This window comes from Hirundo rustica, chromosome 2, assembly GCF_015227805.2.
Source record: "Hirundo rustica isolate bHirRus1 chromosome 2, bHirRus1.pri.v3, whole genome shotgun sequence".
Lineage (NCBI taxonomy): Eukaryota > Metazoa > Chordata > Aves > Passeriformes > Hirundinidae > Hirundo > Hirundo rustica.
Genome location: NC_053451.1, coordinates 77,012,203 through 77,037,079, shown reverse-complemented (window position 1 = coordinate 77,037,079; position 24,877 = coordinate 77,012,203). Strand labels below are relative to the sequence as shown.

The 24,877-nt window shown below is 39.8% G+C and overlaps 1 protein-coding gene and 1 non-coding gene across 3 annotated transcripts; both read left to right on the top strand.

Annotated features, from left to right (window-relative positions):
• The first annotated feature begins 32 nt into the window (after positions 1 to 32).
• TGDS (TDP-glucose 4,6-dehydratase) lies at positions 33 to 14,583 on the top strand. Of its 2 annotated transcripts, XM_040057068.2 has the most exons (12): positions 33 to 381; positions 1,829 to 1,895; positions 2,270 to 2,338; positions 4,086 to 4,176; positions 5,129 to 5,271; positions 6,752 to 6,850; positions 7,704 to 7,763; positions 9,332 to 9,375; positions 9,652 to 9,817; positions 11,099 to 11,157; positions 13,075 to 13,172; positions 13,535 to 14,583. In XM_040057068.2, exons 1-12 carry the CDS (start codon positions 80 to 82, stop codon positions 13,633 to 13,635), a joined length of 1,299 nt encoding a protein of 432 aa, XP_039913002.1. In that variant the 5' UTR covers positions 33 to 79; the 3' UTR covers positions 13,636 to 14,583. The 2 variants fall into 2 exon arrangements, with proteins under 2 accessions (XP_039913002.1, XP_039913003.1); XM_040057069.2 differs by lacking the exon at positions 2,270 to 2,338.
• Positions 14,584 to 18,824: 4,241 nt separating this feature from the next.
• On the top strand, positions 18,825 to 18,897 carry TRNAF-GAA (transfer RNA phenylalanine (anticodon GAA)). Its single transcript has one exon. It is a non-coding gene; the product is annotated as a tRNA-Phe (tRNA).
• The last annotated feature ends 5,980 nt before the right edge of the window (positions 18,898 to 24,877 follow it).

The following is a 24,877-nucleotide window of genomic DNA, read 5'->3' as shown; positions in this document are numbered from 1 at the left end:
CGACGTGTCCCGTTGCTGGGTCCGGCCGTAAGTTGAGAGACCGAGAGTCGTAAAAGAGACGGCCATCAGTCGCCGCTGAATGCGGAGGCGAAACCTTGGCCTTTTTCACGCGCTGCGCTCCCCCACGCTGTCGGTGGCCTCTGAAACGGTGACAGCTTCACTCTTGGAGCCGCGCGGGGAGCGAGGAAGGCGATCTTTGAACGAGCCTCTTGCAGGCGCTGCGACTCTACCCGTGAAACCCACGGGCCCGTGCCGCGCACGCGCAGCCGTGGGGGAGAGGGGCCGGTGCCGTAAAGCGCGGACGATGTCGGGGCGGGCGGGTCCTGTTGTGCCTCCGGTGTTCGAGAAACGGGTCCTGGTGACGGGCGGCGCCGGCTTCATGTGAGTGAGCCCCGCGGGGCCGGAGCGGGCCGCCGGCCTCCTGTCCAGGGGCGCGGGGGAGACGTGGCGGGTGGAGGTCCCGCGGTGCCGCCTCCCTTGTGCCCGTCCCGGGCCGGTTCCTCGGCGCCGCTTGCTCGGGCCGTGCCCGCTCAGGGGCTGCTGGTGACTCGTCCCTCTCGTGGCTTCTGAGGTGATAAGTGCTGGGGAGCGAGCTAGGAGGCTGCCCCGGCGGTCCGTGGCCTGCGGCCGGCGAGAAGGTGAAGGAGGGACCGGGCGGCGCTGGCGGTGGGAGTCGGTGCTCGTCCGCAGCCGGGACGGGGCTGCCGAGCAGCGGGGCTGGTGAAGGGCCTGGAGCCTTATGAGGAGCGGCCTTAGGAGGGAGCTGAGGTTGTTTTGCCGGGACCCTCAGGCAAAACAACTTTATCGCTCTCTTCAACTCCCTGAAAGAGGGGTGTAACCAGGTGGGTTCAGCCTCATCTCCCAGGCAGCAAATGAGAGGACACAGTCTACGCTGCCCCTGCGTAGGTTTAGGGTAGGCATTAGAAAGAATTTATTGATAGAAAAGATGATTAGGTACTGGACCGGGCTGCTCAGGGAGGTCAGGAGTCACTGTCCCTGCTGGTGTTCAGGAAAGGACTGGACATGGTGCTTCGTGCCAAGGTTATGTTTGGTCATAAGTTCGACTCCTTGATCTCAGGTCTTTTCCTGCCTAATGGGTTCTTTGGGTTGAAGGTGGCGGGGCTTTCACCCAGCTCCTATTGCCGTATCAATCCCCAGTGCTGTGGGCTCAGCTTGAGTCAGAGAAAGTTCTGGTCTGTCTTCAGCTTGAGCCCATCAGTGTGCTTGCAGTCGAAAGCCTTGAGAGGGTTAAATTTCTGTGTGTGAATAACCCCTGAACTCTCAGAATGAGCTTCGTGTATGCAAGACCGTGCCAAAGAGGCAGTGTCACATGGTTGTCTGGTTGTCACTTGTTATGCCTAGCAGTAGTGTCAGAGACTTGAGTGATGGGAGTCACTGTGGGTTGGGAGTGTTGACCGGTTCTCCCTGATATGTAATATGTAAGCTTTAGAATGCAAAAGTATTTTACAATGGCAATTGAATATACCATGTAACAGGGTTGTGGTGTTTTATTTATTTATTTTTAAAAAAATGTGACTATGGGCAGTGCTGATTTCTTTCGTTGTAGCATGAACTTTTATTCTGATTTTTAGTTTCCTAACCATATTCACTTATATATAGAAAATATTAGGCTAATGTATAGAATATATATTTGAATAATGTTGAGGTGTTAAAATATCTTGGAATTTGTCTTTCATCTGTCTTGAGTATATCCCCTTCTTTCTCCAAAGACTTTTGAAAATGCTGAATTTATTTGGAATTTGTCATTTCTTTACTACCTTAAAGCCAAGTGTATAATTGTAAAATATGTTTTTCTTCTGTCTTGCAGTGCTTCACATGTAGTCGTCTCTCTTGTGAAAAACTATCCAAACTATCTGATTATAAATCTGGATAAGGTAATAGCTTGTTTTCTTTCTTGATATGGACAACTGTTTTAAGTGATTTGTAATGTAATCTATAATATGTTGAAATTTATATGGTTTATTGTTAGTTACTAATTTTTATTTGATTTTCCATTTGTTCCTGTGCAAAGGAAAAAAACTCAACTCGTGTTCAGTAAAAGAATGAAGCATTTCAAGCTCTAAGCATCTGTTCAAGAATTTTTGCAGTTAGGGTATCTATTGGAGATTTGTGCTTTTAAAGCTTCACATCTGTGTGTGAAGTAGGTTTTTTTTTTTTTTAAATAAGTCTTTCCTCTGGTTAAGGTTGGGTTTAGTTAGGCTTTTTGCTTTCACGAAGCCCACTTATTGGTGTTGTGTTGTGTCTTTAGCTCGACTACTGTGCAAGCTTGAAGAATCTTGAAACTGTCTCTGGGAAGGAAAACTACAAGTTTATCCAGGTGATAAAGCCTTCTCTTCCACAAAATGTGACTTTTTACAGATTTTTGGTGTACTACTTCCACAGTTTTGTCTTCAGACAGGAGATGGATTTTGATTTATTGTTAAGGTTAATATTCTGACTTGCTGGGTTTGTATGCTGAGATTTCTCCTATCTATTAAAGGCAGTGCTGATGCTCATCTCTCCGTCTTGGCCTCTGCCCAAGGTCACAGGACATCTGAGAAATGCACCTCAAACAGCACCTTTGTCAGAGGCAGTAGATGTAGACTTGCATTTTTTCTTAGATTCAGGTGAGGCTGGAATATGATCTTGCCCTCACCTGTTAGTGACCCCCATGGCTGTTCATGTGTGTGTTTGTGAACCACCTCTTTATTTCAGTAAGAGATTCTCTCTGAGCTGTTGGGATAAAAGTTGCATGAGAGGAAGGGGGCAGCCTGTGTGCAGACATGCACATGTGTGTGCAGTTTCAGCATGACCAAAGTGGCTTTTTGTTTACTTTCCGAAGGTCTTTGATTGTTTTCAGTGTGCCATATGAAATGTACAAATGCCATATAAAAGCTTTGTTACCTGGGTAGATATTAACATTTAATTGCTGAGGAGAGCTTGGAGTTCTGCAAGATACCCATTAAACAGTCAGATCCCTATGTGAAGCAGGGGAACAGTAACTAGGAATGATGTGGCTATACTGCTTTTGAACAAGGGTAGAAGTATCTTGTCACAAAACTTACATCAGTGGAAATATGTAAATAATTCCAACTTTTCACTGTGGGGGTTTGGTTGTTTTTTTTTTTTTTTTTTTTTTTTTTTTTGTTTTTTGGGGTGGTTTTTTTTTTTTTTTTTGGAGGTTTAGGGTGTGTGTTTGGATTATTTGTTTCTGGTTTTGTTTTTTAGGGACAGCTGATCACAGCTTAATGGCCAGTTGGTATGCAACCAAGCAGTTCACACTGACAGGAAAAAATGTGCTGGAAAAGATAATCTCTGATGTGCAACCTTTATGTTTAGAACAGTAACACTGGTACTGACCTTAGGAGACAGCAAGAAGGACATGCTCTCTAGTGGTAGTATAGAAAGGAAGTCTGTTTTGGAAAATAGAACAGTAAGTTTAGAAAACTTGTCTCATGGGCTGTATGAAAAATACATTTTAATCACAATTTCTGTTGCTGTGCAGCATAGTTGTATTAAGCTTGAATTTCAGTTTAAAAAAAAAATCAGTAACTAGCTATTTAGTTCAAACTAATGTCTCTTTTTAAAAAAGTACGTCAAGTGAAAAATAAATCACCGTAATAGACAGCAAGCAGCAAAACCCTTGCAAGACGTAATCTAATCCCCTTTAGTGGGAATCTGCTTCTCCTTTTGCAGTGCCACTAGATGTCCCTGCGTGCTCGACAGACTGGGAACTCTTTCTTGGTCTGGGAACTTGGCATTTCAGCCTCAGTGCTGGAGCTCCATGCTGTACTTTTTTTTTGTATTTTTGGACACATTGCTCTTTCTAATGTTAATAGTAATACAAATTCTGAAATAAGTTTCTTTGAGGATTTTTTAAAAAAATGAGTGAAATGTTATGTATGGTGTTATTTTAGACGTGACATTGATAGATGGCCCAGAACTCAGCTGACAGTGCTGTTTGTATCCTGAGTTCCCTTTGTAATGGTTTCATATGTGATACTTGGTATAAAGGGAAGCTGACTATTTTCTATCAAAAATAATTTGCCTTTTTTTTTTTTTTTTTTTTTTTTTTTCCTGTTTAGGGAGATATTTGTGAGCCTGATTTTATAAAGCAGCTCTTTGAAACTGAGAAAATAGATATAGTCCTTCATTTTGCAGCCCAAACACATGTAGGTGAGCACTGCTGAATGTTTTGGTATTGTTTTCCATGGCTATACCTGCTTGAAATATATGCCAGTATACTTTTTGTCTTTTCCCTTCCTATAAACCAAGGATCCAATTTGTCTCTACAAATCACATGGCTGAGTGTCTGGTGGCCTTTTTAACTCAGGGGGATTCACAGCCTTGATTTAAAAAGTGCTTCATCTAACTGTTGTCTTGTTTTCATTGCACATAAATGGTAATGTACCTTTTTGTCTCCATTACATTTTTAAATTCTGTCTAGACTCACATGTAGCTGACAGTGTACTGAGGGAGTCATAAAGACACTGAAGAGGGGCTTTGTACGTAGTCTGAAGTTTTTACTTAATTTGCTCCAATGTCACGTGAAAAAACAGCGTGAAAGCGGAAGGATTATGCATAAGTGCCATTGGAATCTTCTCTGTGCTAAAAAGAGAGAATGAATTATAAAGTGCCCATTTCAGCTGGCTGCTTTTCAGTGTTGCTGTTAGTGAGAACAATCGCCACCATATTCCATCCATCACGAGAAATGATCCTCTAAATCCTCAAAAAAAATCTTCAGGAAAATATTTCTCAAAATTGTCAGATTTGATAGGTACAAAGTCATTAGGTCAGTGGAACAGTTGTAAGAATCAAAACAGCTGCTGATGAGTTATTAGTCATGGGTCCCTATTACTGCATCTTGCAACTGTCTTTGAATAACACTTTTCTTACTGTGCTTAGCCAGTGCTATTTTAGATTAAAAAGTCCATAACCAACAAGCTTTTGCTCATGATACCAGCCTCGTGTTGAGAACAAGGATTTTTGTCTTCAAGTAAGTGTAGAAGGTGCCTTCATTTAATAAGGACCTTGCTATCTGACAGGTCTATATTGCAGCCTCCAGGTGGGACCTATAGCCCTGTCTTGCCTCAATTTAATCAGAATTGCCTGATTTTTTTTAATGTAGATCTTTCATTTTGGCATGCCCTGGAATTCACCTACGTGAATGTTTATGGCACCAATGTGCTGGTTGATGCTGCACATGAAGCCAATGTGGAGAAGTTTGTCTATGTTAGTACAGATGAAGTATATGGAGGTAGCACTGATGAGGTGAGTCTGAAAATGTATGAGGATTTTTCTACTTTACTTGCTTTTAATAGTGAAAACAAAGTTGAGTCTAACTTTCCTTGGCCTCTGTAAATGTTTGACTTTAAGTAAGCACTGGTTGCTTTTAGAAGCCTGAGTATCAAAATTGTCCTGATTTTTTTTTTTCCCCATAGCTTGTTTTATATTGAATGTTTATTGTCTAAAACAGTGAGATTTGGGTCATTAATGGTTTCACTACTCCTCAGAGACAGTATCAAATCAGTGTATTATACAGGTTTTGTCCTGGAGCATTCATGAGACTTCAGTAATGTGCACAGCTTGACAGGCAGGGAACTGCTTTATATTTTAGCTAAAATACTAACAGAACTGTAGGTAGTGACAATTGAAACAGGAAACAATTCCTGTGTTACTGGAATAAATATTCAGGTGTTTCTTGTTATGGTATGCAGATCTTTGAGTTTTGAGGATTTATACCTGACCTTAATTCAGGAAATGTAATTTCGCTCAGTAAAAAGGCAAATTATGCGTATTCATTTTTTTAAAGGCATAAATAAAATCAAGGAGCCTTTTGCCATAGTCCCTGGAAATATTAATGTGTTTCAGAAGAGTTTGATGCACCTTCTTACTATCACAGTGTCTTTATCAGTTCCTTGAATACAACTTCTACCTGTAGGCTTTTATGATACCCAAGGATGGTGTTTTCTTGTATGTAGACCCGTGGCTTGGCTGATACCTTCAAATGAATTTTTTCTGTCTCTGGGCCTTGAAAAGAAGACTTTAATCTGTTTTTTCTTCTCTTTGTGAATCACGCTAGCAGTTCTCGTAGAAGTTTTTTTGAGGGGAAGAAGGCCATTTAATTTTGGAGGCAAAGGCTGGACAAGAGCAGTGAGTGTTTTAATCATGTTAAGGTGATGTTACCAATCACACCTTGTGTAGTATCCCTTCTTCTTTTGGTTTCTTTTTTTATTCCCTTCAAGTGAGAAGCAGATTAAAGTGTCAGGATAGCCTGGAAGATACCCATTCTGGAACTGACCAGAACTGTTGAAGCCTTTCTTTGGAAGCTTCTGGGTTGCAATTCTACGATTTTTACAGAAATAAAGTTACGGAAAAAATTAAGAAAAGACCCCTTTTATTTAGGACTGAAAGGTGAATTTGCTAGTTGGGGGCCCAATTACTCTCTGAGGTAATATGAACCTGAAAAATCTTAAGCCTCCCTCTAACAACAGTAATTATTTAATAAGATAAAAATCTGAGGACCGCTGCTGTGAGGTAACTCTATTGCAAGTATAAAAATATTATTGCTGGTAATCTGGCTGCCTCCTGTGTTCAATAAATAAGCTGTCTTTATTTATGGCCTTCTGTTGTAAGGGGACATTGTCAGACTGATGTGCTTGGATATTTAGGGATTTTTATTTCTTTAATAACTTTAGGGCTTATGTGGGCAAAAGAAATTGAGTAATGCAAATTCTTCTTTCTGTTTTAGGAATTTGATGAATCCTCACCAAAAAGGCCAACAAATCCCTATGCCTCCTCTAAAGCAGCTGCAGAGTGTTTTGTTCAGTCTTATTGGGAAAGGTACCAAGTAAGTCCATGAAAGCTTCAAAAACACTGAAGCCTGTAATTAGCATCTGTATTATGTAGGTAAGAGTATAAAAGAAAAATCAGTACTAGTCCACACAATGCCACCTCTTTCCTTACTGTTGGTCTTGTAGTTTGGATGTGTTAGAGAATCTCCTCCAATAAGTTGTTAAGATACACTGCAAGACAGTGGGGACAAGTCAGGTGGTTTCAATTTTTGTTTTTTAAATCTGAACCTATATATGTATATATACACACTATATATTTAAAAATGTGCTTTGATAACATGGTCAAAGAGAACATTAGGAATTTAAAAACCAGTGCTAAGCTTGCAGAAGGCACAGAGGTATTACACAGAAGTAGAACATGTATAATTCAAATTGTAAGACTAGGCTTAAAGTTAAAGCAAAAAAAAAGAAAAGAAAAAGCCCTGCTAGTCAGATTTGTTCAAGCAAACACATTTAATATTTTGGATTCTTTAATTTTCTGTTCTTGATATATGATGTTTTTGCTATAAAGTGAGCAAGAATGGGATGTTAATGACTGTGAAACATATCTGAGTAAGTAGGAGTAAGCCAGTCTTCAGTCAGCCAGATACACATATACAATGTTCTGTGGCGGCTCCAGAGCAAGAGAGATTTCAAACATTTGTCACTTGTGGTGCTCTTAACAGGCTGAGAGGGCCGGAGGCTCTTGCCTGTTTGACGGACATACAGAGAGCTTAATTCAGTAGCGTTTGTGAGGGCTTGCGGATTTTTGAGCAAGTGCTCAGTTTGTTTATTGATCAGCAGGAAGCTACAGATTTTTGCTGGTATATGCTTTCTTATATAATCACACGTGTCTTTAATGCTCTCCAGTTTCCAGTTGTCATCACACGGAGCAGTAATGTTTACGGACCACATCAGTATCCAGAAAAGGTAAGTTAAACTGCTTTCCTCTGAGCTTCAGCGTACCAGGGTTTGTAGTGACGTTATGCAGGGTTGCAGTTACTTTTTTTCTCACGTGCATGGGATGACTTTTGGAAAAAGTACTCTTGCGATTAATGTGTGATTATATATTTTGAGCTTACACTGGCATATCTTGCCCTGAACACATCTTTTTTGATTGTTGATAAAACTTCAATTAGGGACTTGTAGTTTAAATTATTTTTATGACAGTAATTTTGTTTTGTAATTTTTCTGTTTTTCAAAGAATATTTTGGCAGAGTTCCTCTACAAATTACATTAACATTTTGTAATTGTGAGTGCTTAATAACTAAGGGAAACATTTCAAAAAATAAACTGAGGATACAATGTCTGGTATAGAAAGGGCTGTTCCAACTTGCACAGAAAATAAGTAAGATGGGGCTATAGCATTCATATGTAGGATGAGAAGTAGTGTAAAGTGACTTGTCTTTGCATGTGTTCATACAGACCTTGCAAGGTAACTATTCAAAATTTGTGAGAAGGAGTTACCTTTTTAAGTCAGTACCAGAATCTGCTTGGTTAGGGAATGGAAATACAGTGGAGAGATGAAAGTGATAATCACATGTATGCGTTGGAGTTTGGAACTGGTGGGAAATGTAGCTATATTTTGCAGTTCTGTTGAGGTGTTTTTAACTTAAATTGCTTTTCACCTTTCGTGGTGTGTTTGGTGGGGTTTGTTTGTTTGTTTTCCACTTATATTATTGCAGGTGGATAAGCAATGGCTTTTAGAGTACATTTTACATTGATCTGTGTCTTGCTACAGGTTGTATGATTGTTGGGGGTATATTCAGGGGATGTATTTGCTTGCTTTTGACATATATTCTTCTTCACATACCAAATTTTAGTTACTGCTAAAAACTACAACACTAGGCTACATGAATCTTTAGCTTTATCTAGTATTCTGCTCCTGTGAATTTAATTAATTTGAGTAGTTTTCTAATGACTTCAGTTTAAGGACTTTAATAGTGGGGGCAACTGTTCCTAAGTATCTGGGGCATTATGAATGGATCTTAGCCTGTAGATGAACATAATGTAAATCTTTGTGCAGCAAGCACACCGTCACTTGATCTGTGTTTATCCATGTTACCTCAAAATTTTCTATTGATTCTCTTCAGAATTTAACTATTGTAACAACTCTTTGGTTCTGGATTTACTGCACTTTGCTGGATGTTTAAACCTTGTTCTGAGCTGTTGGCGATAATTATTTCTAGTTAGACTCTGATGCACTGCTGTGTGCAAAAGTGATGGAAGCTTCTTTTATTTTTGTAAAAATGTTACATTTGTAAGAGCCAGAAAGGTAAAGTTTGCAATACAATAGAGGCGTCTGCTCTTACAAGCCAAAATCCTTGCAGTTTCTAGGCTTGATACATTCTTTCATTAGATTTAATAAAACTTAGAAGTGCTTAAAGGATCTTATTAAAATACTTAATGCTGCATAACTGTTGAAGTTCCTCATTCCTTGTAGAATAAGTTTCTAAAATAGTGGAGTAATTTTTTTTTGTTGATGTTTGATTCCTTAGGTCATTCCAAAGTTTATATCTTTGTTGCAACAGAACAGAAAATGGTAGGTAACTCTCACTTTTTTTGTAGTATTTGTGCTATAAAACTGTAATTACAGTTATAAATATGTGCTAGTTGTAAAATGATAATTACATAACTCAGTTCTGAATCACTTATTAGAATAACAGGATTTCCTTAAAGTAAAGGATTGTTTGGATGTCAGCTGCTTAAGGTACCTTCAGGCAACCATCTAACAGCAAAACTGCTTAAAACACAGTCCAGGAAATTGAATGCGTCTCTTTGAGGACTAACAAAATCTTTTTCTTTTTATTACCTTAAGCTGTATTCATGGTTCTGGACTTCAGAGAAGGAATTTCCTTTATGCAACTGATGTGGTAGAAGCATTCCTTACTGTCCTGAAGGAGGGGAAACCAGGGGAAATTTATAACATTGGAACTAACTTTGAGATGTCCATTGCCCAGCTTGCCAAGGAGCTAATCCGATTAGTGAGTAAACAGTTCTGATGCTTTGCTTTACCAGTTTTCATTGCACATATGTGTTGGAGGCCAGGACATTCCTTTGGTTGCCCTGGAGGGTCAGGGACCTGGGCAGGGGGGTCTGGGACCCCAGCCCAGAGCTCAGAGCTCAGAGAGACACTGGATTTGATTTCAGTCCATGGGAGAGGCTTCTTGCACTGCAGGAAGCATTGCAGGCCACAAGAGTGTGAAAAAGAGTAGTTTAGTATATCACAGGGTGAAAAAACAGTGGGTTTGGGATTTTTGGCATTGAAGTGAATGGGGCAAGATGGAGAATCTGGGGCGTTGTCTCCTTCTTCATTCTTGTTCTCTCACTCCATTTCGGCAGTGACGTTGGCACAAAGTAGTTAGTGAGGATTGGGTCAGAGTAAAGATGACCTTTTTAGTAATAGTGATAGACATTGGTAATAAATAGTAAATAAAGAATACGTAGCAATTAGTATAAAAGATAAGGACAGCCCAGAGATGGGAGGAGTCACCAGATGTCCGAGCAGCAGCAAACATCTTTTGGACACTGAGAAAATTGTAAGATAAGAACTAATAAACGAAGCATGTAACCTTGAAGACTCCGTCTTTTCCTGCATTTGGCACAGAGCTTTGCAGAGGGCCAGAACTCTAAAACTACCTGAATGCCGGGGAATTTAAACTCCTGAAAAGGAGCCCCCGACAACTGCCATCCCTGAGTGGGCAGAAACAACTGGCACCCCAGATGGGACAGGAAACACATATGAATAATTCTACAGACCTTCTATAGCTCTGGAAGGGCTTAGGCTTGTGGTGGATGTTGGAAGATCCTTGCAGCAAAATGATGTGCTGCCCTTTCTGTGGCAGAAACTGGACTGTATAAGTTTGCAGTTGGGCTATCCTGCATTAGGCTGCTGCATTAGTTATCCTGACTGGCATCATGATTAATTACCATTTTTTTCCATGTTGACTGCTTTAGTTTTGGTCTGAGAATGTGGCACTATTAAAATCTAGCAGTTTGATTATGGATGTTCTGGCAGTGCTCCAGATGAAGGAGACAGGTTGGAGTTGTTATAGATAATTTTGATGATTTCAGAGGTTTGAAGACTCAGTATACAAAAGATAATTTCTGTTTGTGGTTTATATTTTTATTTGGTGGTTTTTTTTTTTTTTTTAAACAAAATCTTATTTTTTAAACAAAATCATATTTAAACGCCGCTCTTTTTTAAATACATGTTTAGACAGCCCAAGATGTATGGGAATGATACTTGTTTTTCTTCTTGACAGATAAAGAAAACCAGTTCAGAGTCTGAAATGGAGCACTGGATGGATTATGTCAAAGACAGGTGAGGAATGTGGAGGACATGTGGGATATGCTGCACATGCAGGATAGTTTTGTCCTCAAAGTATTGTGAGACTCTTAACCAAATAGTTTTTTTGTGGAAGTATTTCTGCTCTAAAGGAGGGGACACTTCTGGGGGAGTAAGAGCTGTTTTGCTTCCCTAATTTTTTTTTTTTTTTTTTTTTTTTTTTTTTTTTTTTTTGCTTGTGGATTTGGTATCTATGATCAGGGTTCTGTATAGAAAACAGGATTTTCCTTTATTATTTCAGTCTGTAGGTCAGAATGAATGTCTTGAAGGGGAACAGGTAGTGCTAATCTCTGCCTTCAAGCTTTCTTCATACTTCTTATTACTGAAGTCTGCTCTGAGAAGAGGACAGGTTTTACAGAGCAACTAAATCTTTTCTTCATGGTAGTTTGGACAGTTCATTCAGCGTACTTTGTATTCAGCATCACCAAACGAGAAATTCCATTGTCTCTCACTTAGCTTTAGTATTTTGGTGTTAATGTGACTAATTCAGGCTTAGATGTACTTTGTAGTAAGACTCAGTCTCCACAGGCAGAAATATGTGCCTGCAGAGTGCAGTTACCTTTAGGTTTCTATCTTCAGCTGAAACTGATGTCTCAAAAGTAGATGTAAAGCTCTAAGGCACCAAAGTTAGAGCAGTTGTAAAAATGGGTACCTTTTCTACATACGCTTTTGCTGTGTGTTTCCTTAATTTCAGGCTTGGTTTGGCTCTTTTCTTTTATATCCATTTCTTTTCTGCAGCAACAATGAGTCTCTGCTTACTTTAGATATCACTCTCTCCAGAGTGATTAGAAATGACGTGTCTACTGATAGCAGTTAAGTATTATGGCCTTTAGAATTCTCACTTTCTGTTCACATTTGGATTGTTATCATGGCAACTGAAGTGTCTTTAAAAATGTGCTAACTTTTGTTCTTAAAAGGAAATGTTCTTCAGAATACTATCTCAGTGTATTACAGAACTTTGAACAAATTGCCTTTGGCTCACATGATGTGAGTGTTCAGGAGTTCTCAGTGTAATTCAGTTTGAGATGTTTCTTTATGTGTGTTTGGCCCTGTCTGCTAATGTTTAAACATAAATGGGCTTGGGAAAACTAACCACATAGGAGTATGTGTTTCAGGGAGTGTTGAGGTCTTACAAAAGATTGTTAAATATACCTAATTTATGACTATTTACTCCTATAATGAGTGACTTAAAGGGGGTTACTTGCTACAGAAAAGTTAGTTCTGCTTCTGTTCAAGATTAGCATGTTATAGTAACAGTGATAAGTACTTGATTTTTGCCTGCACATGTACCTTGACTGTTCAATATGCCAGCACCAGTAGTGCAGGAATGCTGGGCTGGGCTGCCGACGTGCCAGACTGCAGAAGTGAAAATTTTTGCCATGATAAAATATAAAATGTATCTTTCTGTGTTGAATCTTGCAGCTTGGGATTCTACATATTCAGTATTACTAAGTTTATGTATCTAATGAGCCACTGTAATGATGCTGCTTTGGAAGCCTCTGTGTTTTAAATCTGAAGTATGTGTAAATTTGTGGGTTTTCAGGATGAAAAACATAAATGCTAGTATTAGAAAACACTGGCTCTGCATTGCAAATGCATTGATTTGCTCAAATGCGTTGGCAGTGGTTTGAGTTTTGTGTTCATTTTTGTGCCAGTAAAATCCTAATTAATATTTATTCTAGTCAGTTTCAAGTAGTTGACTGTACAAACTGAATTGTGTGCGCTCAGCTGCCACATATTTTTTGAAGGCAATGCAACCTGTTCATGTTGATGGGAATTTTCAAAGTTGAGGCATATGTAATGTTCCTTGGAAGACAGTGTGAAGTATTGCATCTCTAATTAATGAAGTAGTATAATCAGATTGTTTTCCATTTGCATTTTATACTTCATCAGGCCTACAAATGACCTCAGATATCCAATGAGTTCAGAAAAAATGCACAACTTAGGATGGAGACCTAAAGTGCCTTGGAAAGAAGGGATAACGAAAACAAGTAAGACTGATGACTTTTACACTGATCTAGGAGTGATGGGAGGAGGGAAAGGGGGGAGATGGGTATATAGGTTAGTTAATGGCAAGCTGAAGAGATTGAATGTAACACGTGAATTTTACCTAAAAGTGGCTGCTTTCTAAATAGTGAATTTACAGGACATAAAAGAAAAAAGATAATCACGTTTTAGTGCTGGAATAGGTCTTGCGTGAAGAACTTAAAAAGTTTAAACTAGATTTTTGTAATATTATGGGTTAAAATCTTCCATAAAGAACAATTAGCATGTTAGTCTTTTATCTGTGGAATACTTGGATTTCCCTGTTATTTCTGGTCAGCTTGACTCATCAACATTCTTTCTGTATTAGTTGAATGGTACAGAGAAAATTTCCACAACTGGAAAAACTCGGAGAAAGCTTTGGAGCCCTTTCCTGTGACAGACCCATTTGCCCAGCTCAGTGGTCAGTAGCGTGGCACAGGGCCTGAAGGAGTTTTTTCTACCTCATATGGTCTTTTCTTTGAAGCCTGCAATCAAACCTGCAATCAAACAGCCACACTGGACTCTTAATGTCTTCAAGAGACACGAACCATGATGAGTAAAGAACCACAGTACGGCACAACTCTGGAATGGTTTCAGCACTTTATAAGTTGAACTTTTTAGTTTCAGCTTTTGGTGCAATACTCTGTTCTCACTAGGTATTGATTTTAAAGAACTGTATGGAGTGAAGGATATTTATAATGTTATAAATTAGTGTACTGAAGTAAAATCTGCCTTATTAAAAATAATTAACTGTGATTGCAGCTTTTGGGACTTGGAGTTACATTTGTTTTTGTTCTGGAATTATTCACCTGTATTTGTTTTTACAGTGTAATATATATCATTTTCTGTCACTTCTAAGAGTTGGGTTTTGTTTTTAATCAAGGGGAGAAATTATATATTTTTTGGCGACTATAAATTGATTGACAAAAGCTGGATACAGCACCTGTATGGTTCTGTCCATTTCTCTGCTGGTGCACTTATAGCTTTTGTAGATGACTGATCAAACTTACCTACTCTAGAAGTGTAAATCTCCCTTTTTTAAGGGGAACAAAGAGGGAAAGATGTGAAGAAGTAGCAGGTGCTCTTGCTGAGTTTTCCAAAAGCATTTCCTTAAACTTTGTCTTCTTTTTTCTGTATTACTGTCTATTACATGTTAATTCCCTTTTCTTAGCTGTCATTGTAACAAACTTGAAATACTGGAACACAGTTAACATTCCAATGATCTTATATCCTGTGATATGAAAGCTATTTATGGAGAAAATGTTTTAAAACTTATTTTTCTGTGAATTGTGGGTTGGCAGACCTTAATCAACGCAGTGTTTCACCATTTTTCTGTAATAAACATTTTAAAGATAAACCAATATTTGAGTTTTAATATAAAATTTGGAAAAAACCCTCTTTTATTCTGGAAATATGTCAATGAATCTTGTTCAAAGTTGATTTAGTAAGAAATATTATGGTGTAACTGGTTTCTCTTAATTAAGAATAACATGCTGAAAAAACAGATAGTGTTTTTTTTTTTTTTTAAGAAAATATTTCTTAGCTTTTCCTCTATCCTGAAAAAATTACCTTCACTTTTTTGTCTTTGAGGGTGATGTGGCAAACATAAAAGGGATCACTCTTCTTGGTTTTATCACTTCAGCTTCTGTAGTTGGCACAATCCCTGATCCTCTGTGGCCCCTGGCAGAACTGCAGGTGGCACAGGCCTGGGATGCTGTGGTGTACTCAGGAAAAGCTGTGACTTCCAAAGGCTCTCAGAAACTGGGGGTTAGCTCTTGGGACACAAGAGTTCCCACCTTCATCACACCTCTTGTGGTGCATGGTGCTGTTGATGAAACGCCACTGGTGGTTGGCAAGAGTCATTCTGAAATAAGGCTAACCAGGAAGTTTCTAGGCTTACTGCAGTGCCAAGTATGGTTTTTAAAGTCTTGGAGCCTGTTATTGAAGGTGAGCTTTCTGTGACAAAGTGGAATAATAATACTATATTGGAATTGTGTGGCAGTTGTATTTTTTGGGCTTCTGATACTTGGTTTGGAAGTAAAAGGCTCCATTTGGGACAGATAGAAGTTGCAGGACTTCCTGTGCAATGATTTGTTGCATGCTTGGCTTACCAGATGTGCTTTTGTGGATGAATCACTGAAATACCAGTGTCAAACACACGTTGCTGATTACATTGGAATATTTCCTTAATTTTTATATTTTTCTTGATATATAACTTCTTCACAATGTGCATTTTTCCTTATGATATCCATCTTACTGTTCTTTATTTTGCAAAAGTCAGTACCAGAAATAGCTTAAGTGCTGGAAAAATCTGTCTTAGCTGTATTTGTGATTGCTGTGACAGCTGCTTTGAGTGAGTTACATGAAAATATGTCTTTCACATCTCCTTGTACTGGAATACTGGCTTTGTTGAGATTACAGCTAACTAAAATCTTACTATTTTAAATATGCATATGCCTAAATGAAAAAATATTTTAAACCTTTGAAAATAGGTACAGTGTCTTTGGAACACTAAAAAATAGTGTTATCAGAAATACACTGAAGAAAGCAGTAGGGGGTGGTTAGTTTGTTCAACAGAACTTTTGAAAGTTGTTCTTAATGTATAGATGCTGAAGATGCCAGCTTTGATATTTATGTGACTATCCAAAGAAGTGATATTACCTGGAATGGACTTTAAATAGGCTCTATTAATTTTTAGTGGAAGCTGCTCTAGCTTATTTAAATGTTTTTAAAGATTTAATTCATCCAAGTGTTTGCGATTTTTGTCTTTGTATTACTATGTGTATGTATATAAATAAATATTACATGCACATTTTAAAATATTGAAAAATATATATTTAAAAATGTAGGAGGCTTTTGCTTTGAGCTACTTTGCTGTAGATCAGATTTTCTTAGCAGGTGAGTGATCTGGTAGGAGCATTTCTTTCACAGGGAAAAGTATTTTCTCTTGAAGAAAACAGCTTATTTTGCATTAGCCTTCTGACTTCTGTAGGAAGAAAAGGACAAAGGATCAACTAGTGAATGATGTGATCAATGTGGAGAAGTGTGATGCTTTCAAATTTTATTTCTTACTGATTTTATGGGGAAGCATTCCTGCAGAAGGCACAGGTAGTGATGTAAAATACTGTGGACACTTAATCTTTCAGTCCATTCTCTCAAGGTTTGTGTCACAGAACAAAGTGAGGCCATGCCAGTAAGCAAATAAATGGAGTAAACTTGTATGTCGCTTAACTGCTAAAACTTTCTAAGGGAGAAGGGTTGCGCTTTGGCAAAGGTTTTGATTCAGGTTCTGTCAGGAACTTGGGAAGTTATGTGGGGATTGCCATCATTTTGCATCTCTTTTTTGGAATTACTGTTCTGAATTGGATCAGATCTTTAGGAAGCAGCTCCTGAAATCCCTTGTGCATTCTGGAAAACCAACATAACCACCTCACTGTCTTGGTGTACCACAGCTGCTATTCAGTGCATCCCTTGCCAGCAGCAAGTGGAAGGCTTTGGAAGATGTTGAAGGGGGCAGCTGAGGCAGGGCTGGCTGCAGTCAGAGTGGTGTGGCTGGGAAAGGACCTTAAAGATGACCTTGTTCAAACCCCCTGCCGTGTGCAGGGACACTGAGCCCCATCCAGCCTGGCTTTGGGCGCTGCTCGGGATGGCTTACCCTGTGAGCTGTGGCCTGTGGGGTGTTTGTGCTGTGTGTGTATCAGCTCCAGTATGTGCAACAGAGAGAACCCTTACTTTCTGCAAGGCTTTCTCCGGTCTGACCCAGCACTTACTTAAATTCGTGTGCTTCTTGCACTAAGGGGTGTCAGCTGTGGTTGAGGCTGGTTTACAATGTCATAAGATGATGGACTAGAAAATACCTTTTTCTTCTTCACCGCCCTGTACTTTCTTTGCTGTAGGAGAAAGATTGTGGGTGACACGGGTATTTCTGTTGATTTGTGGGTTTTTTGACTCAGAATGCTCCAATTCGCTGAAACTGTGTTCTTATGCTCATTAGTCAGGCATGAAATGGAAATATCTTTCTACAGAAGGAGGAACTTTTAATACAAATACCTTCACCAAATTCTGTTGGGGGAAAAGCTGACTCTTTTATTAAACATGCTAAGTCTGAGACTGAATTGTCTTTCCCTTTTATTTAATTTTGTTTTGCATTACCTTTAGTTTTTGTTTTTTATTTCCATTGTCATGTCCATTTCACCTGGCAAAACAAAGATTTCTAAATAAGGATCTGAATAACCCATTGCTCCATAGTACCTCTGATTGTGGTAATATATGAAAACTCTTAAGTCAATAGTGTTTTGACTTCTGTGCATGCTGTGACACATTGGGAGTTTATCTGCACCAAAGATCACAGATCGTGTTAGCTGCATCAGTAGGAGACACGCTTGTTAAGGGATTACACTCATAATTTCTCACCAAAACAATCATTGCCAGTGGCAATGGAAAATCATGAGAAGATGAGATTTTGTATCAGTATGTTATTCACACACCTCTAAAGCACAAATGTGGGTGGGATTTTTTAACCTCTCCCTAGCTGATTTTTTTTTTTTTTTGTGAAGAGTTTTTATTTTCAATCACTAGACTGCTGGCTCAGTCCTCTGCCTTTCTACTCCTGAAAACAGGTATAAGCTCCTGAAGAACCCACAAATATAGGACAACAGAGGAAAAATACACTCTGAGAATAAAAGGAAACAGGGTGATTTATGTTACCAAATATTCACATGGCTGGCTTGGACTGATGCTGCTTCTTCCCCACTCAGAAAACGAGGGATTTGTTAAATTTCTCTAGTACTATGGAAGAGAATGCTGGTTTTTTGTTACTAACAGGAGGGAGCAGCAGTGGACAATTTTGCAAAGCAGCCTCTCTCGCCTCACAGTGTGCAGAAAGTGTGAGTCGGAGATGCCCCCACAGGTGGCTTTTCCTAAACCATGGGCTGTGCAAATCAGCACAAATTTGAGATGTCAGTGCCCACCACAGGTACTAACGTGGGCAACTCTGGTGCATCCTCCACCTTTTCCCTGTAGCTGCAGGAGTGTGCGACCTGTTGCCTGTTGAAATCAATGCCTAATCGACTATGTGAATAGACACTGTTTTTCTTATTACACTGCTTACTCAGGGTTTGTGATTTATGTGGACACAGGGAGCTTCTCCAGTGGAAGACCGTGGACAGAAGAAGGTGAAGGTGCCTTTCCTATTCATGTCTTTTTGTGACACCATCAACTCTGCACACCGTTTTTGTCAGGTTTTAAAATAAAATCCATGAAACCTGAATCTAAAATACTGCCAATTTAATGCTCTTGAGTCCCACATAATGTTCTCGTTCCTGTTACCTCCCCAATAATCCCGGGAGCCGCTGCCAAACCACCTTCATCCTGACGTGTGTGTTGTACATAAATGTTTCTATATGCACAGTGCTGATTTGTCTTTGGCTTACAGCATTTTTTTTTTTTTTTTTTTTTTTTGCGAAGGCTCATCGTCGATTCGTTTGTGGCATCCAGCGCCGCAGGACTAATAACATTTATTTTATTTAATTTATTTATTTTATTGGGTACGAACAATTGGCTGACAGGTATGGAAGAACGGATTAGTGCTATCTCACCGAGCGCAGCCTCTCACGGCGGCCGAAATAGCTCAGTTGGGAGAGCGTTAGACTGAAGATCTAAAGGTCCCTGGTTCGATCCCGGGTTTCGGCAGTACCGTTTTCCCCTTTTTCCTCCGCCCGCCCGGGAGGCGGCGAGCGGCTGCTGCGGCCGGCCCGGCCCGCGGGCTCGGAGCGCGCTGCGGGAGCCGGCCCGGCCGCCCCGGGGCTTCTGCGGCGCCTGGGAATTGCCCTGCCGGCATAGCACCCACCGTATCGCCCGCCCCTCCCGCAGCGTGCCCTGCCTTCCCGTTTCCCTTTTCAGCTCCTCTAAATTTAGCTTTTTATTTAGGATGGAAGAAATGAAAGCAGCGCTCTTCATTCGCGGTCCCTCCTCTGCCCTTCGCTATCTCACGGTGGCAGGGACGAGAGAAGAGAAAGTGAAACCGCGTGGGGAGCAGGATGACTGGGAGGGAAGGGACAGAGAGGGAAAGAGTGGCTCCAGGGGACTGCAATGGGGACGGGGACAGATGATTAGAGGTTGTTTCTTGTCAAAATCTGAAGCGCAGCTCAAAATTTCCCGGACCTCCCTATTCCTCTGCTGTCAATAAATGGCTGAAACTATTTTACTTCACAGAAAGGCAAAGGAATAGCTTCGCCGTTCAGGAAATCTGGTAATTAATGTCACCTAGTCTTTACCGTTCATCTATTTCTTCCTGTTCCTTTCTTTAGTTGTAAATTGAGAAAAAATAATTTGGATTTTCTGAAACATATTTTTAAGGAAGGTGTTGAGACGTTGTCTAGTTTTGATTTGAAGACATGAAAATGCGGGCAGTTCATGGTTTGCCCTTGATAATTTGTTGCAGTTTTTTCAAATATGTACCTTTAATCTGGACCTGCCCTCTGTTAAACCTTTTCTGTGTTAGATCAAAGATCTTTTTTGGTACCTGGCATTTGGTCATCACTAAACTGTCAAGTCAGCACCCACTTTTGTTTTCAGCCTTTAACACATTTTCTCCTGCTTTTGGGTGATTTCTTTGGTAACCTTTTTAATACACTTGACACCAGAACAGTACACAGAAACAAGAATTTCAGTATTGATGTCACCAGTGTAAAACATAGCAATAAAGCATCTCCTTTACTTCTCTGTTCAGCATCTTTCATCTATTCATGAAAAGGTGTCTCTGGTCCTTTTCTAATCACAGCATCACGAAGAGCATTGATATGGAATTACTTGTCCAACACAAGGAGCACTTGCTACAGACGAATATCTTAGGAGTACAAAGCAAGGGTAGTGTTACTTAGATCCTTACTGATAAGACATAAGGAGTAGTATAACAGGTTATATTACTATTTTTCCTAAAGATTTTTTAAAGGTTTTGAAATAACATTAAGACTGCACACTTGAGTACTCAGGGACAGAAGAAAATGTTCAAATCACTTACAGCTTCTCTGAGTGTGATATGAAAAATACTTTTTTCCTTGCCAAAAGTAATCAATTAGTCATCAAGGACTTTTATATTGCTTTGGGGAAGAATTAGGGAGGTATTAATTTCCTGCAGATGCGTGATCAAAGAAGCAAAACCAGAGAAAGGCTGTTTACTTTTTGGCCTTTTCCACACTGCTGAATTAGAGTCACGATGTAAACTTGGGTGCTGGACTTCTGAGTCTCTGCTTGGCTTGTGCTCTGGCACCCTGAAAACAGCTCTGCCTGAGGCCATTTGCTGTGGAGAGAAGAGCAGGACATGGTGGAGACAGCAGCCAGCTGGTGCTGTTCAGCTGGGGAGCCTGGATATGGCCCCAAGACTGCTTTTATGCAGTGGTCTGGCTATACCCCCCCAGTGCTGCCCTGGAGGTTTGGTCCCCTCTGCTTCTGAATTCCTCGAGGGCCAGGACGGGTGTGGGTCACCCTCAGCCCTTCAAAGTGTCTGAATTTTAGCAGGAGCACCCAGATCTATGAGAAATATGTGCCGTGGTAGTGTCTGAAATTTCTATTTTATAGATAAGGATGATATCACCCCTAACGGCAATTCCGTTCTCAGAGCTTTTGTGAAAGTAAACAGAAATTTCGTGGAGCACCAAAATACTAACAACGATAGCCATAGGGCAGTGAGAAGAAAATCTCGTTAAAATTAAGAGGTAACCTCAATTCTGGAATTTTTTCACTCCTGTCTGTTTGATTTTGCAGGCTTGATGCAGATTTCTAATTGATTTGGCAGGTTCTGTGAAAATAACCTCAAGTGTTGCTGCTTTATTGCTTGCCACAAAATATTCAGGCATTTCTTCATTCACCTACTTTACACTTTTTTTGCACTCTAGGCCTCTTCTTGGCAGCAAACATTGCCATTTATTCTCCTATCAGCTTCTTCCGTCAAGATGAACCCCTGCTAAGACACAAATAAAGGTTGTCTAACTAGGCCTTTATGATTTAGTCCCAAATGTCCTTCTCTGCAACTGAGAAGCCTCTCTGCTACTACAGATATACTTACATATGCTTTTTAAAATGTCCATCAAATACTGAAGTTGATACCTCACAGGGATTCAGAGGGAAAAAAAAAAACAAACTTATATGTGTTTTCAGCCTTAGGCAAATATTCAAAATCTGGTGGATTTGGCTCACATGCTTTTTATATGGCCATTCTTGGCTCCTGTTTTAAGTAAATGAAAACTGGGGCAGAAGGAGAGGATCAGAGAAAGGCATACCCCACATCCTAGCTCTGCTGCAGGCTGCAACAACTTGCAGTCACAGAACATGACAAATAAGGAAGGGGCTTAAAGCTTTACTGTGAAATACCTCTATCTGGAATTCCTGACAGTGGTGGGACAAAGTTGCTGTGCTTGATGTTTTCTGTAGGCTCAAGTTCAGGTGTTCTTCATGCAAAATGCCCCTTCTTTTCCTCCATGTCTCCCGAGCTGCACATCTACCTAATTTAAAAAGTCTCCTCCTGGTCTCCAAAGGAATTTCTGCACCTGGTATTTGTTACTGTCTTGTCTACCTCTCAGCAGTAAAATTTCCTTCTCTTTGGATTAAAAATTGGGTTTGTTTGATAGAAAAGATTTGTTTCTCTATCCTGACCGAAAGATTTCTGACTTTGTCTCCTTCACTGTTTACAGGCTTCTGGTAAATCTCATTTGGTTATGTAGTGTGACAGATACAAGGGGTTTAGAAAATACCAGTCAGGAGTCACATTTAGGGTTTTTTTGGTTTGTTTGTTTTTCATAAGAAATCTTAGTTATAGTCTATTTGGTTTCTGATCCTGTAGAAGAACTAGAATGGTGTTTTTCAATTTTCTGGGAAATAAATGCAGTTAAAAAGACAACAAAAATTTTTAGCTGATGATGCATTTCTAGAATCCAATAGTTTACATTCAAGCCTTTTTTTTTCCCTGCCTCCCTGTGAGTGAGCAATTTAGGAGAGCTTTATTGTGTTTGAGTTCTGCTCAGGAACCTCATTTAAAGGAGCCTTTTTCTGATCCCGTTCCTTGGGAGTTTTGGGTTGTGGTTGGTTTTTTTTCTCCCTCCTCTTTTTTTTTTTTTTTTTTTTTTTTTTTTTTTGCCAGTGTCTTATTCCAGAGTTCCTACTTTATGCTTTTCTAGTAATATAGGACTCATATTCCATTGTAATGTGGAACTAGAGAATTTATGGCACAGTTACCAAGGCAGTTGGGGCAGTTAAGTAAAACCTTAGCCTTCAGTCTTGCTATGGTCATCAATGCTATTTTTATTCCTCAGTGAACCCCGGAAGAAACATTAAATTTTTTGTTCAAATGTATGTACATACGCCTGCTTAAAGCAAGGGAGCATTCATTACTTGGTCCAACAATGTTCTTGGAATTTAGACCACATGACATGAGAGATGAATACATTTTGTTCCATTTTCTATTGGGATAAGTAGTAACATTAGTATTTTGAATAAAAATTGTCAGAGAAGGATGTCTTCTGGAACAGGCTCTGGAAAGTGGAATGTAAGGTTCCAATCCAAACCACATGGTGACTCTCTACTTTCAGATACTATTTCAAACACTTTCCTATCTTTCAGATTCTTTTTTTTTTTTTGTGTGTGTGTGCGTGTGTGTGTGTGTGTGTGTGTGGTACACAGCCAGATCAGGATTTCCTTCTTCATATTTCTTCCCCTGTGACAGGGGCAATTTGTTGCATAGCTGAATCGTCGAGATGAGAGACTCTGTCCTACGTATTGCACTTCACATTTTGTAAACTGGCATAAATCTACTCTATACAGATCAGGCCTTCCCCACCATAGCTATTTAGTGACATTTATTTAATATCAGTGATATTTAGAATTTCAGTGTTTGTCTGAAGTCAAACTAGTCACCCTCACCTCCTTTTAAGTCAAGGTAGAGAAATTAGGACAGAAGACCTTGCCAAGATGCCAGTCTGAGAATGGGGTGTGTTGTTCCCTGGGGGTGCTCCTGTCTCTTCATAGAGCACTGATGAACATCGGGGTAACTGAGATTTAGTTCTCTTACCTTCCAGATTCTGGCTTCCTTAAGTGAATCATACTTTATGACTGCCTTTACAGTAAGCCCAGGCTAGAAGCTGATGAAATAATTCTGAAGATAAAACTGTCTTGGGTAGGTGGTCACCACAGCAGCAGTTTAATGTTCCAGTCAGCACTGTGTTTATCTAAATTATAAATGGTTTAAGCTTATATCCATGTTCCTATGTAATACGGACACTAGAAAAAGTGTGCTTGTTTAGTTGGAAAGTGATGGAGTACTGAATCTCATAAATCAAATGATGATACTCAGTCATGATCACTGATGAAGTTTCTCAGGCATCTTGAATGAGGGAGTAGGATGCAAGAAAGACCTTACAAAAGACATGGACGTGCTCAATCATCTCAGACAGAAATGAATAAAACCACAGTAAGGCAACACTTGACTTAAAAGTGTAAAAATGTGTCTGCAAATAATGTTTATTTAAGGCTGTGGAAAGCTCTGGCAGAGTTGACACAGGCGTGTGCTGTACCAAAGCAGTGTATGAGTGTAGGACCTTCCTAGTAGATGCTTCAGCTAGCATGTGTCCTTGTGCCAGCAAATTTAGAGCTTTGGACATGTGTGTTTCTTTAAGTAATGAGGAATTTCCGCTGCAGTCAGCTTCAGACTTCTGGGAGGCGAGTTCAGCTGGACCACAAGGCCTGGTGAAGAATCTATGAAGAATCTGAGGGGAATTCAACTATCTAAATGTTGACCTGTCATGCATATTGGGTACCTATCACTGAGACCAAGGCTCCCTTTACAATAAATAATAAATAAATTAAGACTAGGCCTTGTGTGGTGCAATTCATCCCCTCTTAATGTGAGCACAGAAAACAGGCCAAGTGAATTGCACCCTAAACCCAGCTATTTCTCTCTGTTAAGAGAGTATCCTACAAAGGAAACCCTGAGTGACTGGTTAAGTGTAGATATCAGTAATCAAGAGATGTCTAACATCAGGCGAGATAAATTTCATTCTCTGTCGCAATGAGGCCTCCAGGTAAATAGACAAAATGATAACATGAAATTGGTGTGTCTTGGTTTGGAAAGACGTGTTTGCCAGGGAAAGCTGGAGCTTTCCTTGGAATGGAGAATGTAAACCCCCTCCCTCCAAATTATTATAATTTTGCAATTAAGGGGGCTTTCGGGCAAAGATATGGGAATAGGAATAACAGTTCTTTACTAGGAATATTAAAAAATACAGATGTAGTAGTACAAAAAAACTCAAATAAGCAAACAATAACAACAACAAAAAATCCTAGAAACACTGACAGAGTCAGAATATGACCTAACACCTTGTTGGTCAGGGGGTTGGGGGCAGTCCAAAATAAGTCCTCCTGGAGTGACAGCTGTGGTTGTGTTGGAGTAGAGATGATCCTGTAGAAGGGTCCAGTGGTGGCAAGATGAGTCTGGTCGTCCTCTGGGAATTCAGTGGAAACAGGCTGTTCTGGTATTCTGACTCTCAGTTTTTAACCAGGTAGGAATGTTTGGCTCCTCCCACTGAGTGGAACATTTTACAAGGGAATGATGTACTTTTATCCGTCATGCGGTGAGCCCTAAGGCCCATTAACAGAAGGTATCCCCTGGAGGGAGGATGGG